Source organism: Sipha flava, unplaced genomic scaffold (genome assembly GCF_003268045.1).
Source record: "Sipha flava isolate LNK unplaced genomic scaffold, YSA_version1 1_pilon_pilon, whole genome shotgun sequence".
Classification (NCBI taxonomy): Eukaryota; Metazoa; Arthropoda; class Insecta; order Hemiptera; family Aphididae; genus Sipha; species Sipha flava.
Genome location: NW_020272783.1, coordinates 3621696 through 3642480, shown reverse-complemented (window position 1 = coordinate 3642480; position 20785 = coordinate 3621696). Strand labels below are relative to the sequence as shown.

General features: G+C 28.4%; 1 protein-coding gene across 2 annotated transcripts; it reads right to left on the bottom strand.

Annotated features, from left to right (window-relative positions):
• Positions 1–5569: 5569 nt before the first annotated feature.
• On the bottom strand, positions 5570–19067 carry LOC112682128 (tuberin). Of its 2 annotated transcripts, none has more exons than XM_025552626.1 (29): positions 18735–19067; positions 18451–18587; positions 17715–17932; positions 16920–17120; positions 16665–16839; positions 16384–16584; positions 16183–16324; positions 15922–16070; positions 15679–15854; positions 15121–15286; positions 14764–14994; positions 14438–14672; positions 14057–14181; positions 13801–13963; positions 13360–13521; positions 13103–13299; positions 12916–13026; positions 12685–12854; positions 12124–12587; positions 11907–12067; positions 11094–11271; positions 10470–10707; positions 10014–10404; positions 9736–9902; positions 9490–9634; positions 9215–9430; positions 8950–9090; positions 8708–8878; positions 5570–6024 (listed from the first exon to the last, which is right to left on the bottom strand). In XM_025552626.1, exons 1-29 carry the CDS (start codon positions 18811–18813, stop codon positions 5746–5748), a joined length of 5589 nt encoding a protein of 1862 aa, XP_025408411.1. In that variant the 5' UTR covers positions 18814–19067; the 3' UTR covers positions 5570–5745. The 2 variants fall into 2 exon arrangements, with proteins under 2 accessions (XP_025408411.1, XP_025408412.1); XM_025552627.1 differs by having other exon boundaries at positions 17742–17932.
• Positions 19068–20785: the final 1718 nt, after the last annotated feature.

Below are 20785 nucleotides of genomic sequence, written 5' to 3'. Positions count from 1 at the left end.
CTGAGTAGAGTTGCGTGTCACTGCGACCCATTCATAGTCGCAAAGCCGCAATCGTTCATTAAAAAACCAGCCCATAGGAATGACGTAAAAATAGTGTGCCTGCTGCTAAGATATTGTACCTTTAGAGGATTTCTCCCATTTACTAAAAAATCGATAGACCTTAATCGTTATCGAATATCGACCATCGTCTTTCGTCCTGTAAAATCTTCGTCGGTCATTAATTGATAATTAATACCTACATTAATTTTTAATCATAATATAAACAATATTATATATACTATTCTCACTCTATCTATCTGTATTATTAATATGAAAATGAAGTCTTACAAATAAATGTATCCCAAAATTTCTATGATTTACATAGCATAACTAATACATATTTAATGATGGTATTAAAAATTTAGGGCTACTAAACACTCCCAAGCAACCCCCATATTAAACCTGAACATTTACATCACCGTAATTGGAAATAATGCTATCGTAGTAAATTACATTTTACCAGGACATAAATCGACTACAAATATTGTGATCCATAACGAGATCATAACTATCTCGTATCCCTATATAAATGAACGTATGCATATTTATCGCGGAGATTACAGTTCTCTACGGCTGAGAGATAGTGATTGATCGTCATTTTCATCTACAGATAACCACGGATGACGTTTATTTCATTGTTTCTCTGTCCCCTTCTGGAATAATCAATTCACATATTAATAAAACGATCATTAGATTTTAAACTCTCTCACAAGATGGTTAATAATTACTTTAAATCTAATCCCTGCTCTGGTAAGCGAATAAAAATATCAATTTTATTTGATGAATACGTAATCCAAGAACCGTGACGATACCGTCGTCAGCACTTATCTCACGGATTAAACGATTATATTATATATTGATATATACATATAGATGCGTTCACCGACCGTTTTATATAGTTCGCTACCTTTTATAAACCGTGGTCGCTTTTCTTATCTACCGATGGCGCGTATTTTTTTCGATCCCAGTAAAACGTTGACTCGTCGTTTCCGCCCAATCTGTAGATATCGCATATCTACATTATGGACTCGAATGTCAATAAAAATTTACGGACTCAATTCATTTCCCTAAGATCCCTTAGAGATCTGTACTTGTTAGCACCAAATTTGCCGTATATATACGATTTTGACTTTATGGATTTATTCCGATCTGTGAGTAATAAACGCAATGTTTCATGGATTTCAAAATAGCCAAATCTTGAATGTGAAAATGAAACAATCACCGATGCCCGGACCTGTTAAATTACTATTGGTTGTTTAAGCTTGAAAATATACTTTTAAAGTAGAAATAGTTATATGGCTATCGATTTTTTAAATTAAATTAAATTTCCGCCCCGAATAATTTATTTATGTTTTGAAATAATATGTTTTTATTTATAATCTTTGACATTCGTATTAAATTGGAATTTAATCGGGTACCACACAATAAAATGTACTAACATAATGTACTAACTAAGGTACTAACAAAATGTTACCGTTTTTTATTTATCATCATTGGAGAGCATTAAAACGATGAAAAATATTTTGATATCATATCAACACATTTGGATAAAGCTATTGTTTTTTTATAATTACTATTTATGATAAAATATTAAAACAATCACTTATGCTTTACAATTCTACATTATAGTATGGTTTTTGTTATTATTTTATGAAAATATGTTCAGTTTTTTTAATAAATCTACATATTTTTGTGTTCTTAAGTTAATAAATAGAATTTTCTTAATAAATTTTTAATTAGTAAGTTTTTCTATTTAAGCTAAGAAAAATTGAAATTATTTTATAACTTCTATACCCTGCAAACTCTAGCGGGACGTGACTAAAGGACACGGTATTATGCATTGAACCGTAACACAGACGATTTCGAAAGAACGAAGCCCAAAGCGGTGGTTAGTGATCGAGGGAAACTTCGTGACTGCATCTCCTCATAAAATATTTAATCTAGGGTTCAAATTATTTAGTTTATTTTTTTAATAAATATTGTTTAAAAGTTTTTCGGGTCGAAATAATTAATAATTAATTAATAATAATATAATAATATAATATAATTATTAATAATTAATTGATAATTCTGTGTAATGCACGATTTTCTTTGTTTTTATTTCGTAAAAACGATGACGACTTATTTATTATAATGACATACTAGTACGTTTTGATCAGTGGTGGATCCAGATTTTTTTTTTTTTTGAGAGGGGGGTTGAAAAATGTTTTCTCTTGAGATATTTTTTATAACATAGCAGTCAGTGATTGATAATGAATTAAGATAATAGTAAGTAATATAATACATCAATTTAAATCTAAGACTATTAATTTCTTGTATGAATAAAAATACAAATTATATACTTTCCCTCATACTTAAAAAAAAAAAATCTTTTTCTCAATTTATAAAATTATTGATTTTTAATATATATTTTTCCTGATTTTGTGGTGGTTTTAACACCCAAACCCCCTCCTCCACGAGAATCCACCACTGGTTTCGATTTAAATAAAATAAAAGCACACACTGATATGCAAATTCAAGACGAAAACCGGAGAGAACAACATACGTTGTGTGTCGGTATAGCAAGCATATTATTTACGTGTATTCCATGTACATATCAAAGCCGTTTCTCTGTTAGTAATATTTGGATATTTTAGAGTTTTTCATTAAGGGTGGTTTAGGTTTAGTTTTCGAAAGTTACATTTATGTTCGATATTAATAACACGGCGTCATATATAGGCAAACTTAATACACAAATGTAATGGATACATCGATTTACAAGTATTATTTTTTTATGTTTCTGAGTGAAACGAAGAATGTATTACCGTGATGTATTTAGTCTTTTTCACCCCAGTTCAACGAGCATGAAAAAGCATCCGTAGATGGTGAAATTAATAATTGATAATCGAATTCCGCGGTACACATTTGACATGCAACAACTAACTACGGACGATAATGTGATTCGTAAATATTGTAGTCACATTCTTGAATATTGTTCGATTTTCAACAGTGGTCATATGTTTTAAATTCTTTCAAGTTTTTACCAGAGAGTCTCAGATTGTGTGTATTGTTGAATAAAAAAGTCTCATATCTTCATTAATTTAAATTTTAAATTAGTTATCTTTTATCATATATATTATCTGGATAAAAAAATTATTTATCTAATGCTAACCCTGAATTTATATCTTGAAAAATAGGAATAAATAAAATTATAAATTGAAAGCCCTAGTGTTATGTTTTTAATTTCCGTGAATCGTTTGTACATGTCACTATTCCAATATCTTGACATAATATTCAATAGAAATTTTATAGCAAATCTACTGAAAGATTTTAGTCACAGAAAAATCTATAAATATCTCAGATTCATCAGGTAATGCTAGATTTCGATAGTTAAATGATTCAAAATGTAATTAAATACTTACTAATATCTTGCACTTGTTAGTGTTTCATCGAAACTTCATCAAGTCGGTTGCTTTTTATTTTTATATTTACTAAAAATGAAAGAATGGTCAAATTAATTAAAAAATAAGAATGTAGTACGACATTTTATTAACTTTAGACTCAGCTTGGCACTTCAATATTTACTCATGTGGGCTGTCACTGTGCAAAAGCAGATATATACAAAGAAATTCGTGACAGCGTGTGTCAGCGATTTCCGATTTAACACGTCCAACATATTAACTTCGATTCTGGTGAAAACGTCAATAATTTAATATGGTCGTGGCGAACATTTCAAAGACACTCGTTCATATTCTGCCGAAAATGAGCGTTTTGGAATTGTCCATGACGATGTACATAATACCGTACCGCTGTTGCGGTCGTCATCACAGCGGCGTCTCTCTCAATGTCCGCGTGAGCGGGACCGACAACCGGTCTGGCCGACGGCTAAACAACAACCGGGAGCTATTATGAGGTCGGTTTCGGCACCACCAGTAATTTTTATCTTCTGATCGGCTAATTGCCTCTTTCATTTATCAATGATATTGTGATTTTTTCTCCTTCGGGGGGGGGGGGGGGGTATTGTGGTGGGCCACTATCACAGTGCTCTCTCACCGAGATGACTCGGTTGGTATTTATGTTTCGGCAACATGTCTCCATACGTACATGTCCCCAGCCCCCCCCCCCCCCATACGAAATTCGTATGTTTTTTTTATTTTGGTAAATATTTAATAAGCAATTTGTATGAATTTGTATGCCTATTCCCCAAATTTGTACGAATCCTATTCCAAGTCAAAATTGTTTTTTTCCATTTTAGTGGGTCTATTTATCTCAGCAAACGTATCTACAATTTTATTAATATCAATATTTGAAACTAGATCACTTTCAATGATTAAATTGGATATGTCAGTGAAACACGGCCGTCAGTCATTGAAGAACATAATCAACTTTTTATTCTCCTTATTCACTTATTGGGCGGATTTATGCCACTTGTATACACCCCAAATCCGCCTATGAATAAATATTCTTAATTTAAAACACGTGTTTTCGTATTGTTTGTAAGATAGGGTCAAAAATTTATAAGAACTATATTTGTTGAAACCGAACGCATTCTATGCCACCGTTCTATCTTTGTCTGGCCGAATCATCCAATGGGTGGTTATCTAACGGTGGGTGAAGTTCGGGGTACGACTGCGACCGTTGGCGGCCTGAATGTAATATGTGACCGCCCAAACTTCCCCATCCGTGTCACTGTTTCGTGCCGCCGTACTCTTGATACCGAACCGATATCGTATGCACGGAAAATTTAATATTTCCAATAACTATTTAATTAATTAAATTCTTGAGTTTTTTTTCATTGGATGACTCATCTGCACACAAAGTATTCGCAAAATAAAAACTGTGCAAATCGGTCCAGTAGAACTTCAGATATAACCGTCATAAAAATTGTCTCTCCGTTTAATAATATAATAGTAGGTATCGATACGCTCGAGCGTTACGCGAAAAAGGAAACGGTCGAATCTTTTCACTGCCCAAGCGGTTATTATAATCATAATTATATAATAAATATGTTTTTAATTATTTATTATCTATTAGCAGAAGTGGATCTTTGTAAGCCCGCCAGAATAATTTGCCATAGGCAATCAAAGTTTTTAATTACGCCACTGCACATGAATCAAATATTTACAGAATATTATGTACGCAGGGAATGAAGTATAAAAACAAAAGCAACAGCAGTACATGGACGAAAGTTAAAAAACAATGAGCGTTAAATTATGATGTGATGAAAAATAACCTAATCCTGCAAATCATTTTGTAAGCACTACGGATAATAATAAGACTCAGTGTATCTAAATAAAATATATATGAATATAAAGATAAATATAAATAATTAGTTAAGGAAATGTATTATATGTTTAATACAGAATATACCCATTGATTACATACAAATAATCCGTCATCATGGCTGACCATGACAAATACCGATTCCTTACGATAAAACATATTATACGCAATTTTACAATAATGTTTTTTATTAACATTGGAAAAAAAATGAAAAAAATTCACATCAATTCACAATTAAATTGTACATAGTTAATATCGTTTTTTCTTGTTTTCATAATATTTATATCGCAATATATGTAATGTCAATCACGTTTACATTACATTTATAAAATTAATTTTTTTTTTTTGCCAACACGCAATCCAAAATGAGATCATCACTAGTGTAAGCCTCGCGAAGATGATGCGAATATCTGATCATAAAAAATTATTTGTTTTTTTTTTCTTCTAAGTGTATTCAGTGAAATCGGACATTTGCACCTTAGAACGGCCACCACCGCCACCGCTCCCACCAACCATCATCATCGTTCCACCCGTCCCTGTCGACAAACCCGTTCCTTGACCTCGCACTACAGTCATCGGTTCGCTACCAGTCGACTGACTGCCGTTATCCAGTTTCATCACCTTGTTCTGTATCCTCTTGATCTGTCTAAGACGCTCCAGCCAGTTACTGGCGTAGGGTCCATTGTTTTCCTTGCTCAAGCTACTCAATATCTGCGACGCCAACTGCAAGAAAATAAAAAGGACACACATCAAAAAGCATTCTAAAATCTGCGCCAATGACACAGTGGATATATTCAATTTTATGAACAGCACTATTTAGCAAAACTCATCGGGTCGAGTCAATTCAAATTTATTAATGGAGTCAAATCAATCAAAAAAAGTGTCAATTTTGATCATTTTCAGTTTCTCCTCTCTACACAAATAATTTTCTTAACTGTAATGAACTATATATGTATAGGATTTCCCTAGTCATAAAATTACTAGATTATTACTGCAAATAATTTTTTGCGTCACCTCCATACAATATCACCACAATAATCGAGCTACCTAAGTTTTAACTGCCCAGACTAATGTCTACTGTTATTATAGATGTGTTGATTCTACATATATATTATATTTGTAAATAATATTATATAAAAAAAAAAGTACGAACAAAGTTAAACGAGGAAATACAGATCCAGAATGAAATTTTCAGTCTAAATTTAACAACGGTTGCATTTCATTTAGTTCCTTTCCCTCTTTCCCAAACCTCTTTAATTTAATTTTGTTACATTTTAAATATATCGTTATACACATAATATGTTTTTAATAACAAATAAATGTCTATGGATTTTAATATCTCGAGTCAATTTTAATCATAAATATACTAAGCAAATAATATTTGCTTAATATATTATATTTTTATTATATATATATATAATATATATTATTATTATATATATTATTATTTTTTTAATATATTATATTAAATAATACTAAACTAAGTATACTAAGCAAATATCATTATTTTTAAATATTGGCAACACGAAGAGCCCAAGACAACAGGAATATAGTTTTTAATATAAATACTTATATATACAAGGGCGAACTGAATATTAAAGATCCCGGGGGTTAATCAACTGTATCTATTATTATCATATATCAACTAATAAATATTTTTAATTAATAGTGCTTAATTCATTTCTTTAGTACTTTTTATTCAATTGTTATGTTTTATACAAATATACAAATAAAAATAGAAAATATACATTACATTTTGTATACGAGTATAAATAATTATTATTAATATGATACTATCAAGAGCCCAGAAAGCAATTGCCCCTTTGCCTCCCTGGCTAATCCCTGTAAATATATTTTAGTTAAATTTAAAAAAGTAAAAAATAAATTTTTAAACTATACACTAATATTGTGCGCGATGTGTATATGGTATGTACTTTTGTAGTTAATAGATTCTGTATATTAATTTCATATATAATAAAATCTTCAACCATACATGACCAGAGTTGTTTACTCACATAAGAATAGAAAAATTCCAATTATAAAATGTTGAGTCTTTATTAATTTTGCAATATAAAATTCACAAAGTTGTCATAAAATTTAACCCAAAGAAGTAGAAGAACAGTATAAACTGAATTTACAAATTAAACAATTATGCATGTTTTTAATGAGCTGTACAATAATTTATAATTATAATTTCATAAGAAATGTTTCATTTAAATAAATACAGTTGACTTTTCATCAATTCCAAATATGAAACAGATGCTAACAACGGTGCATAATGTCAAAACATTCAAACTAAATTTAATGTTATTACAAGTTATTCACTTTTTTTTTAATTGTTATTATTTTAGAGTATACCAGTGTTTCTAACCTTTATGCTAAGGCAGTCACAAATATCATCTATGTTTGATAGACAAACCTACAAAATAAAACCTAGTATGTTATAATAGAATAATATCCCTAATCATTTTATTATAAAAAATTTTACATTATACTTTAACACAATACGGCAAAATTAAATTCTGATAAATATAATTATATTATAAGTTATAATTTATAACTAAGATATTTTTCTTGTCATTAATTTACAAACAGCGATCCATCAAAAACATTTTGCAAATTGCATAAATTTCAACAAATTATTAACTTTTATAAAAAATATTAGTCAACATATTTTGAATTAGATAAAAAATTGACTGCTTTAGATTTTAAAGCTATGAACATTTAAATAATTTATGAAAATAATAAGAATATTAAAAAAAATTACCAATATTTTCCAAATTGGTGTTAGTAGTTAACCTACCCTAACCTATAACTAATATTGCAGAGAAAAGAAAAATTATAATTTGTCTTTTCTTGTAGCAGAAAGTAACTTACATATCCAATTTTCAATGCAATTTAATACTTCATGAGATTTTTAGTGCAATTCTATTGTCTAAAGGTTTGATTACAAATCAAAAAATAAACAGATAATATGATGTAAAAATCACTACTTCATTACTAGCTTACATAATGCTCATACAAAATGTATAACATTATTAATAGTATATATATAACTTTTTCTTTCCTATTTATTTAAGGTCAGCCACCCTAGCATCCAAACAGACCAGCCTTCAACCTCTTGCTCATACATAATAGCTAACCCAAGTCATTCTCAATTTTATCGATTTACAAACAAAGCTTAGATCATAAAAGAAAACGAAAGGGAGGAAAAACATAATAAAACCAATACATTCCTTGATTTAACCAAAATCTAAAATTATAAAACAAAAAACCTTCTACCAATCACTTAAAATTAAAATAATTTATGATACTTTAACAGTCTATATACTAGTAGATTAAGAAAATAATAGACCAATTTCTACACTACTAAATGTTAATGTTTTAAAAACAAAAAGTTACATACATCTGTATGTATAGCCAATTGTCTAGCTAACATTGCTGCGTTCTGATCAGACACAATTTTTGGTTCTTGATGACCAACATGATCACGTAACTCGTCCCTTACTTTCACAGTGATTTGATCAACACCATGCTCCAAAGGTTCCACAATGACACAACCATAACTAAACTGACCCTATGAAAAAAAATATTATGTATATTATTTATACATTATACAATAAATGTAATAACAAAATATATACTAACTTTAACAGTTTGAATATCATATTCTTGACCACTTTCATTGTAAACAATAGTAACAAAATCATTTCCAATGTTTTTCTTTTTGTTATTACATTTAGAATCAGATTCAGTAGTTGGCATTAAAGTAGCAACATGGAATATAACCTAAAAATATAAATATTTAATTTTTCATTAAGACATATGATATTTACAAAAATATTAAAAATTTATTGTAAATGTAAAATTTTAAATATAAATGTTGGAAAATATAATTTTAAATTTTACTAACTTGCATAATATCATCTTGCCATATATAAGTAAATTTTCCATCAGTACCGTCACGTTCCAAACCACCAAGAAATACACTTTGTGAATCTGTATCGGATAATTTGATAAGAGTTCCCAAACCCTTGAGAAATTCTGTGTACCTCAGTGATCCATGCAAGTTACGCAGAATATCTACTTCAGAATTAGCTTGTCCCATTCCAACATAAATAACTCCAATCTATGCATCAAACAGAATTAACTAAATGTATTTTTACAGTAAAAATAAAAAAATAAAACCTTATGTAACTCATATGGAGGAATCCAATCTAAAGTTTGTACTGCTCTTTGAATCATAGTCTGAGACAATGGCAATAAAATTGGTTTTGCATCATTATCAACACTACTAAAATGAGTAGAATGGTACAGCTGCAGGAAAACAAAACTAAAAAAATTTAAAAAAATTACAGTTTATAAATAAAACTATTTGAAAGTATGATTCATAAATTAACAAAACTTCCATAAGAATAGTTTTAAAATATGTACCTAGGATTTATTCCAGACCGCACAGGCTCTTTTGATTGATTTGCCCTATTGTTCATTATCAATGAGCTGGAATTAGCAGGTACACCAGTTGGTTTTTTAATAGCATTCATTACAGCTAATGTATGAACACGTCCTCGGAACATCATAGGTGGATCTGTATCACTTTCCTGAATAAACAATCAATAGATTTTTAATTAAATTAATATTAAGTCTCAAATATTATCTAGCACATAAAATAAACAATTTAATAAAAAAAATATGCTCCTAAGAAGGCTTACACTTTTTTCCAAAGTCTGTGATCCATAATTAATTGGTGGTGATAGTGGTGGCTTTTTAGTTAGATAAGATGGTGTTGATGTTAAAGATCTACTTTTTTCGTCATGGTAATGGGTCACTAATGGAAATTCTATATTCTGCTTGATATCAACACTTTCAGCCGAAGACTTTGTAGAGGAGTCACTTTCATTAAATGAATTTAATTTAGGGGTTTTTAATAATAATTTTGGTCTTTCTTTGTCATTAACATTTTTCCCCAACGCTAAAACATCTATCTTCTTTTCTACTGAATCTAAGTTCAAATTAAGCGATAAAGGTTTTGGTGGACATGTATTTGAGGGTGGAGTTGAACCAGTACCACAGATTTCTTCTGGTATTGCTTCACAATTTGCTCTAAAAAATGTAATAAAATAGATAAAACAAATCAATTATTATTAACTTTTAAGATTGATATTTACTTAGAACAGTATCTTAAGTCTTTAGAATAATTTTGTTTGATCTTCTTTCCATCAATTGGAGCATTAAATAACTCTAAATGTTTACTTATATCATCCATATCTTTATTAATACTCTCATTCTCAAATGTTTGCATTTCTTTCATGAATGGATTTTTCCATCCAGAACTCATTTCAGGACTGGAGTTTGATCGACGAACTGGATTCCTTGATCGACCTTCGCCATTATCAAATTCTTCAACTTTATAGTACAAATAAAGTATATAAATATATTAAAATATCACATTATTACTAATTATGTAAAGAAACTTTTTCTTTTATAAAGTAAAATCTAATGAATATTTATTCAAAGCATTCTAGAACATATTGAGTAATTTTATCCACACTAATAATGAATAATTTAATCTTTCTATAAAATAATTTCAATAGAAGTATTTTATTTATTTTAAATAAAATTAATTTATAATATTAAAAACAATACCAAGTTAAATAATTAAATAAATAAGTAACATACATAAATAAAATAAAAATAGAATAAAACATATATTAAATAAACTGATGCATAAATTCAAATATTTAATTATTTCTACAACTATAATTAAAAAATGTTATCAATATTCTGATTACCGTCATAATATTCATCTTCTACTTCACAACTTTCCTGTGAGTTTTGTCGTGAAGGAGTAAGTTTAAGAGGAGAACCAGGAATACAAACTGGTTCAGACGGTATTCTACTCGATAACTTTTCGTTTGATTCCATTTTTATGATTTCATCATTGGCAATATATTGATCCAGAACATGTTTCTACAAAATATGATCAGTATGTATTGGGATCATTAAATATTGCATGAGCTTATTATTCTAGGTTGAAGATTACCAAATAATTAAATGTTACCGAGATCAAAATTTGTAATGATGATAATAGATAAATAATAATTCTGTTTAAAAATAATAATATTGATCAATGATAGACTAAAGAGAAAAATACAAAATCTAATAATATTATGCAATAAAAACTAATTAAAAAAATATATATTCATCTACATTATCCTGAATTGGTACATTTCTAGTTTAAATCTCCCAGTACTACAAATTAACTTCTTTCATAAGTTGAAAATTACTAATTATAATATAATGCAATAAAATATCTATTATCATTCAATTATAAACTTAAATCCTAACTATTCTACATAGACAATATGTCATTCAATAATGACATTAGAAAAACACAATTTTAATTAATGAAAAATTCAAATATAATAATATACTTTAAATTACTAATTTTTAGAAACATTAGTTAAAAAAATATTGTTGTTTAAACACTAAGAAATATGGATTGTATAAACACATCTTTTTCAAACATTTTTTACAGAATACATAAATAGGCTTTTATAGACATATTGTCACCAATACAAGTCATTAAAATATATAAAATTTACTTCTTCATCAAAATATTGACGTAATCTGTCAAGTTCTCCATTGGAAACTTTTGTCCCAAGTGAAGGATGGAATAACGTCGATACATCAAACATAGATGAATCAGAATTTAGATCCTGAAAATTTCTATCATTTTGCACTCTAATCATCCAAGACATAACTCCTAAAAGAAAGTGTTATAGTTATCAAAAAATATAACCAATATAATAATGTATTTACCTGTTGGACACCTCACATATATTTCAGCCCATGATTGACACCAACAAGAACAACTTTGTTTCTTATCAAGTCGGTCTGAACTAGAAAAACTATCTTTTCGTGTCATATCAAATGGTTCATTTGTTTCTATATGTGGGAATTTTTTTGTTTCTTCTCCAGGTGAATTAGTTGCTGTTGACAAACATGATGGTGATGCAACCCCTTTGCCAGATGTATTTACATCAATTTGATCACTGGCTTCACTACTTTGACTTCGAGATACTGAAAGCTTTGACTTTTCATCTAATTTAGGAGAATTTTTGGCCTGATCGCTACTTTGGCGACAAGATTGATAACATTTACCACATAATCCATTTCTCACAGGTTTTTGAGTACATCCACTAGTTGTGATAGTTATAAGTTTTGTACCTAATAACCAAGTAGCAGACTGACCTCCATCCAATATAAAATCTGCTGTGGGATGTCTAAAAAAAGGTTCACAATAGTTACACAATAGTAAAATAATATATTTGATTTAAATTTTTTTTTAAATCAAATATATTGTTTTACTATGATATTTACCTTTTAGGTAGAGCAGAACAAGTAGCAAAAGCATATCTAGCTAATAAATCCATACAAGTTTCTGTTAACTCTTTATGAAATGTTAAAAGTACATTATCTATTGGTGGTTTCAAATCATTCATTGGACTCTTACTAACACCCATAATTGTACGTTCACGTCTTCGACTACCCTAAAAATATGAAAAATGTATTACACAATATTAAAATTTATTGTAATTAAAATTAAATTACTTGTTCTGTTAAACTAGAACTGCGTTTTCGACTTGACGAATCTTCATTATGAATATCATTCCTAGGAATAGTACGCCCTTCAAATGGTACTAAAACATTTTGTTTTAAACCCTAAAATAAACAGAAAAATGTTTATATTAAAAATAAATTCAGTATAAATATTTTATTTAAAATTTATTTTTAATACTTTTTTGATGAATTCAACAAAATTTCTTCGGAATGATGTTCGGCATTTCAAAAACCAAATAGCAATCACTCGATGAGCCAATGAAACAGTGTAATGATTATATTTAAATGGATTGGTATAAGGCAATGCAATAGCAAATACAGACATGTATTGATCAGCTACAAAGTTGGAGAACACTTTTGGAAGACGACTTAACACTGGAAAAATTCAGTGGTCAAGAAACATAAATGATTAAATTTAAATTGTATTATACTTACTAGAGAGAAATTCTAGAACTGGTACAGCAATCTGAGTGGTAGCAGAAAGCTTAGACATATTTAACAGAACTTCAGGTAATAACTTGACCATGATATCTCGCATTTCTAAGATACAAGTAGTCAATGCCATTACTACAGGACGTATACATCGATTAACCAATCCTAAACAATAAATAATAAGACTCAATTATTAAATTATTAAAATTAAAAATGGATTAAATTTTAGATCTTATAAATAAAGATTATAAATTTTTATTACTTATAGAATTAATAATAGTTAAAATTAAAATTAATGAGCAACCCACTTAATAAAAAAAATGCAATAAATAATGATTTAAGACCGATTCAATAATAAATATTAAAATATATGATATTTTAAAATTAAATATTCTATTACTATTCTTCAAATGAGATTTAAAAATGTATATACATTCAATTTACCTGATTGTAGGCATTTTACGAGCTTCTGTTGAAGAGATGGCTCTAAGCTATTATGGTACGAAACAAAAGCGGCTAATGCTGGATAAACAGCAATTTGAAAATCTGTTTTTAACCATTTAGAAGGTGTATTTTTTAAAGTGCTAGCAACACTTTTATCATTCACCTAATAAAAAATAAAAAATACTATTATATAATTTATGCACAAGAATTATACTTCATTATATGTAACAAATGTAAATATTAATTATGATTATACCAATAAACATAGGGTTGAAGCCAATTCATATGCTGGATCAAATTCCCAATTTCCAGATAACACCAAAGCCTTGTTCTTTAAAATTTGAGGTACTTCTTTCAATATATAATTTAACACTTTCCAATCTAAAAAAAAATATTTAAGATCACAAAACATTTCTCAAATGCTCAATAGGAGTTAGGGTTTAGATCTTGAGCTTCTCACATAAAAATGTTTTATAATTTACTCCATACATTTAGACAGTCAACACATACCAGCAAACTCACAGACACATACTCACATCCTAAAAACACATGATGCAAATTATCTACAGTTAAATTGCTTCACACCAAACGCCATTAGATTCCTAAACTCCATTTCCAAATTTTGTTCATGCTTTACCGAGCTCTTCTCTTAACGCTGTAATCACAATCTTGCACGCAGCTGCAAGAGACATGTAATTTAACTGCACCAAGACATCTTCCTTCGATCTTGTATCCTCAGTAGATGAATTTGGACTGGGAGGGACTCCAAAAGCACTGCGATCCAAATACATGTATGGTGAATAATCATTCAATCCTTGTATTCCCAACCTATACCTAGAATCTGCTCGAAGTTTAACTAACAATTCAAAAATCTGTAAAGCAATGAACAATAAATTAAATAGTACATCAAAAATTAACTAACAATATATTATAAAAAATATACACAGTATAAATAAATCTTACCGCAAGTCGTACTAAATATAAATGCTCTAAAACAATTGGTTGCTCATAATGATGTTTCAAGTGAGTAATAAGCATTGTAAGAATAGTATCTGCAGATGTAGTTGAATGTTTGTATAAAAACTTTGTAAACAATTTTGAAAGACCCACAACAGTTAATTGTAAATCAGATATATCATGTTCTGATAAAATAGATCCTTTAATTGTATTTAATTCAAACGGTCTCAATAATACCTAAAATTAAAAAAAAAAAAAATTTATTTTATTTTACTATACATAACTAATATGGTTGCACAAATTATGTTAGTTCTTAATATTGACCACTTTAAAATTTGGTTAAGCTTACACTAATATACATACTTTTTCTAGTATTTGTAATAATTCTTCGTGATAAGCACTATCACAATCATTACAAACTCCAATAATGAATTGGCAAACTGCTTGTCGAACACTTGGGTCATTGTCCTCAGCAACTTTGCTGAATACATCCAGTATAACATTCATCAGTTCATTTTCATATAATGCACTGTATAATTATAAAGTAAAAATTAATTAATAAATAAATAAAGCCTTAACATTGTTAACAATCAACCTTTCACTGAGAACTATTCTGTCCATTTCACTCTAATTAATTTAAATTAATTGAAATTAAAAATAATGATCAATAAGATTAAATTTAACAAAGAAGAAATATGTTGAGGAGAAATATGTGATAGTTTATATAGCAGCCCATTGAGCCATCCTATAAAGCTATCACAAGATATCAAGGGATACAAAATTAAAGTATGTTTTCTTTTTGGAAGAATGGGAAAATGAATTCAACTAACTTATATAGTTGGTTAATTGTAGAATACACAAAAATTAAAAATTAGGCAAGTTGTAAATATATTTATATAAATATATTGTTATATAACAAACCTATTCTGTTGGTAGACTTCTTTCATAATCTGAGCCACAGCATGAATTCTTATAGGTGATCTATTTTCTTTGGTATAAAAATGATTTAAGAACATTTTTAAATTATTGATCCATTGGTATTGAGTTGAAACAAGAAATTCTTTTCTGTAAGCTATTAAATTAAAAACTGAAGATTCCTAGAAAAAAATTTAAATTAATACTGTAGATTATTTTAATACTATTTTAAAATTAAAGGTATCTTACAGGTCTATAAAGTGAAAATGTTTCAATAACATCATAAATTCCATCTAAACTACCACTATATGCATTTGTGTCAACAAGTAACTCAATTTTTGATAAGGTTTCATTAAGATGTTCTGCAATCATTGCTACTGAATTCATGCCATTTCTGTCTAACAAAGTAATTTATTTTGCTATAGAATCAATATTATTAGAATTTAAATAATTTAAATAATATATTAGAATACCAAATCAAAAATAATAATTTTTCAATAAAGTACTTACTAACAAACTCCGCACAACATTTTAATATGTTTAAAACTTTTTCCCAGATTGTACTTTGTATAGTAGCTCCAAGTTTCATTACCAAGGATTCCATTCCTAAAACAACTTCCAGTACAACTGTTGGATGGTCACATGATAATGCCTGTAAATAATAATTTTGACTATAAACTAGTTTATATACAACAATAATAATTACCATACACTGTGAATTGATGGCAAAACTGAAAGAAGAGAAATTTTAAATGAAGTGATTTGATTATTACTCCATAAAGCCATATTAATATAGAATAATCCACCTCGAACAAGACCAGGATTGTGTTCGGAAACATCTTTGTGAAGCAATTGACATATTAAATATATAGCTGAATATCCCATGTGTGTCCCTAAAAGCTTTCGCATGGTCTAGAAGTAATAATGCACATATAAAAAATAAAAAACAATAACAATTTTTTTTTTTATTTTTTTTTTTTTTTTTTAATTACTTTCCAACATTGAGCACAGTACTTTTTTGAATTTGCTGTATGACATAACGTAGCAATAAATATAGGTAAAGATTGAGGAGGCAAATGATTATAACATATAATTGTATCGAGAAGTCGTAAGCTTTCTAAAACAACTTTTTCTTCTTTACTATAACAGCACACATAAAATGAACTCCTAGTTCAAACAAAATAATAAGTCACACAAATTGAATACTAGAAAATTATTTCAGTAGTAATCTTATAAATATGACATACTGAACTACTGTATTGATAACTTCATCATCCAAATATGTAGCGTTGAATTTAATAACATTAATGGATATTTCAAGCCATTCCAACGTAAAACCAGCAGGTGCCAATTCACATGCACCCCATCTTGTTAACCAAGGACAAATTTCTTCTTCTAAGTATACAATATCACGACCATGATCAGTGAGACATTCTAATAATTCCAACCTACAATTTATAAAAAATAAAATTATTTATTTTGCATTATAATTAGAGGTCGGATTTTTTTCTTTGTGTATGTAAGATACATAATATATTTTGTTAAATAACTATACTATACTATACTATACTCCACAAATAAAATGTTCTTTCTTCAAATACAATAATTTTTAATAATTTTATAATCCATGTAATAATAAAAAATCACATCTAATTCATTATAGCTACCAACTTCAAAAATATAGTTAAGAATTTCTTAATAATATTAATAAATAATATATTATTTTTTTTATTTCTTAAGTTTTTAGATTATAAATTAATGATGGTAAATGGCTGTGTTCTGATAGTAAAAAAAAAACTTAAAATCAATAATATTTTGACAAGAAACTTTTTAATTACTATTAAATAAAATAAATAAAAATGTTAATGAACCATTTAAGACTAGCTAATTAATAAATTTAAGGAAATTAAACATTTTATACATTGAGATGTTTCTAATTTTAGAAAATTAATAATTTTTTAAATAATAATTCAACTATCTAAAAATCCAACCCCTAATTACAATAAATAAATTATTAAAAACAGTGTAATATGAATTCTTACATACAAATTAGTACAACTATATTTAACCTGTATGATATATCTTCAGCAATATTATGATTTTTTATGAAATTAAAAAAATGTTTTCTTAAGATGCCAAGATTTCCAAATTGACCAAGAATAATGGATTTAATAAGAGAAAACACTAAATGGCGATGTTCTTTTGCAACATTAGAACTAAACAAATCATGTACATGAACCCATAAACTTGCTACAGCATTCTGTAAAATAAGAAAATTTTATAAAATTATAGAAGGTAAATTAAAAAAAGCATTTATTAATCAAAACTTAAATTTGATTAATAAAAAAGCTAAACATATTTTTATTTTTTTAATGACAGCTAGCAGCTGTATTTTAATAATAATAATTACAATATAAATGTTTTGTATAATTTTAGTAAACTAACTATTCTCGAATAAAATTTGTACAAAATTATTTCACAGATTAAATAGTAATAATATCAAGGAGAAAACTCTATTTAAAATATACTTTTTAGCTAAATAAAAATCAAATATATTTTCTTTTCATTTAATTTCAATACAAACCATGTTTATAAGCAAAACAATGATTTTTTTTTCTTTTAATAATTAAAGAAATAACCATCAACTAGCTAAAGACAAATAATAAGATAAACACATTTCTGCAAACATTCAATAATATAATTATTCAATTTATCAATGTTGTCAATTTATTGAGAAAAAAATAGTCATCAAAAAGTTCAATTAATAAATGATGTTACCTCTTCAAGACGGTGAGATCGAGCTACTTCTGCAAGTTCTTTAATGGTTTTAATCCTATTTTGTATTGCAGACTCTGAGGAAATTTTTTGCCCTTGTTCTTCAGTCAGCGTATAGTCTTCCTTAACACGAAGAGCTCCTAAAAATATTTAACCATCAGTTGGTTAACATATAATAAAAGCAAATTAACAGATGAATCCCTAAAACCCATTAACGACATAACAATATTGCCAACAACCGACCATAAGAGCCTGCTGATGAGCAACGGCTCACTAGACCCACTAACCCAAATTCGTCGCTCCTTTGTTGATTCTAAAAAACTGTTTAAGCTTCTCAAACGTCTTGTTGTCCTTGTTGTTACTCATCTTTGCAGTGCGAGAAACGGATCCGTGAAAAGAGAGAAAAGCTAACGGACATTCAGCTATCTAGCCGGTCGCATCACAAGACACACACACATACGGAAACAAGAACGCGAAAACTGTGCGGTCGGCGAACACGACAACCGATAAATGCCCGTTCCGAACGCGAAGTTATTTTATCAAAACGTTGAATTTTTTTTTTTTTTATTCTATACGCACATTTGTCTGATAGGAGAAACGTCTATATAGCACTTCAAGTAGCAGTAGCAAACAGCAGCTAGTCTGGTCTAACCACGCGCATGAAGTTGGATACAGGTCGCTCTCGACCAATCCAATTACGTGCTCTTATCGCTACGACCGATACAATCCTGTATGAGAGGATCGTGGGAGCAACGCGAGTTATTTTTCGGAGCTGGTTATCAGTTTTCTTATCATCTAAGTTTATTATCACTGAAAATAATATTAATTATTATAAATTGTAATATTAATTAGTAATGGGAATAATCGAGAGAATTTAACGATCGAGAGATTTTCTCGAAAAAACCTCTCGGTCAATTCATTAGTTATTATTGGCTATTACCATATACTTTATTACGAAGTCATTCGCTCAGTCATTGGTAACTACTCTGAGTAGATAACCGTGGTCGCTGGCTAAAAATTACATTATACTATTTGGACGACATTACACTTAATTTAAAGAGTATTATAAGACATTTTACAAAAATAATGTAACATGATATTGGTAATAACCTATAACTTATTTTATAAATACCTAATTATTAAAATAAAATAAATTGTTATAATAACAACAACATGAAATAATATATAATGGTCGATTGTTAAATAATAAATAATACGGTTTTTTATAGATACCTACATTCAATTATGATAGATTGAAAAGGTTATCAAAAAAAAGTAAACTAAAATTAAATATTTATCGATATGTATTACAAATTTAAATACAATATTTAAAACATTGTTGTCCTTTTTCGATTTGTATTAAATTGATTAATTTTGATTAAAAGAAATTAATACTAAAATTAAAAACCCAACGAGATATTTTTTATATGAATATCACTGTATTATAAAGCTACTGCTTTATTCAATACGATACTTATTCGATTCTCTTTTCGAATTATCATTTGTCAATATTATCTTTCGATTTGTGGGGATTCGCATCGTATTTCCGCAGATTTATAAATTGAGAACGTTTTATCATAGCACACGAGTTATCTACTAGTAGATAATAGTGGTTGTAAGCATTCTAGTATTTTTCATTCGAATATCTCAAATTGACATTGAGTGATTTCGATAACCAAGAGAAATTCACTCGAAAAAATCTCTCGGTCAATCTAGTAGTTACTTTCAACTGATTTCGAATACCAAGAGTGACTCGATAATGTTCAAACAATCGAGTATTTCGAGTATTTTCTTTCGATTATTCTCATCACTAATATTAATACGCTATTTCATTTTCATTTTCTGGATGTGTCTTTTGTATACTTAAAATATACTTATTATAGGTAGTTAACCATTGTTACAAATGTTGGTTTTCGATTTTATTATATTAGGTATTTCTTAAAATATTGTGTACACTTCTAAACTATTTAATAGAGAGCTCTTGCTATTGTAAATTGTTGTGTGTCAAGTTGTTATATTCAACATCAGTCAGTCTGTGAGTACAATCCGCGACACACCGTGAATTACACTCCGCGATATATTCGGCAATTCCTCCGCAATTGTAGCGTGTATCGATATTTGTACATACATATTTATATAATATAGTATCTATTTTAATTAAATTAAATTGTGAGTGATTTTTATTACTTAAATCCCACACAACTAAACAGGTGATCTCTGGATTTGTTCGGGCTCGGTCCACCTTATATTAGCTAGTCAAGAGGAGGTGCCGCAACGAGTAGCCTAAGCTCACCTCGCAAGGATCCGTCGCTCCTCGACGGGTCACCTACACCCGTAC

Bases quoted from the DNA above. Each gene is read 5' to 3' on its own strand.
- LOC112682128 (XM_025552626.1), bottom strand. From the start codon at position 18,813: ATGAGTAACAACAAGGACAACAAGACGTTTGAGAAGCTTAAACAGTTT. The intron at 9,091-9,214 runs GTTAGTAAAATT...TTATATTTTTAG, and splicing joins GGCAAGATGATATTATGCAA to GTTATATTCCATGTTGCTAC. The intron at 8,879-8,949 runs GTTAGTATATAT...TTTTTTTCATAG, and splicing joins ATGATATTCAAACTGTTAAA to GGTCAGTTTAGTTATGGTTG.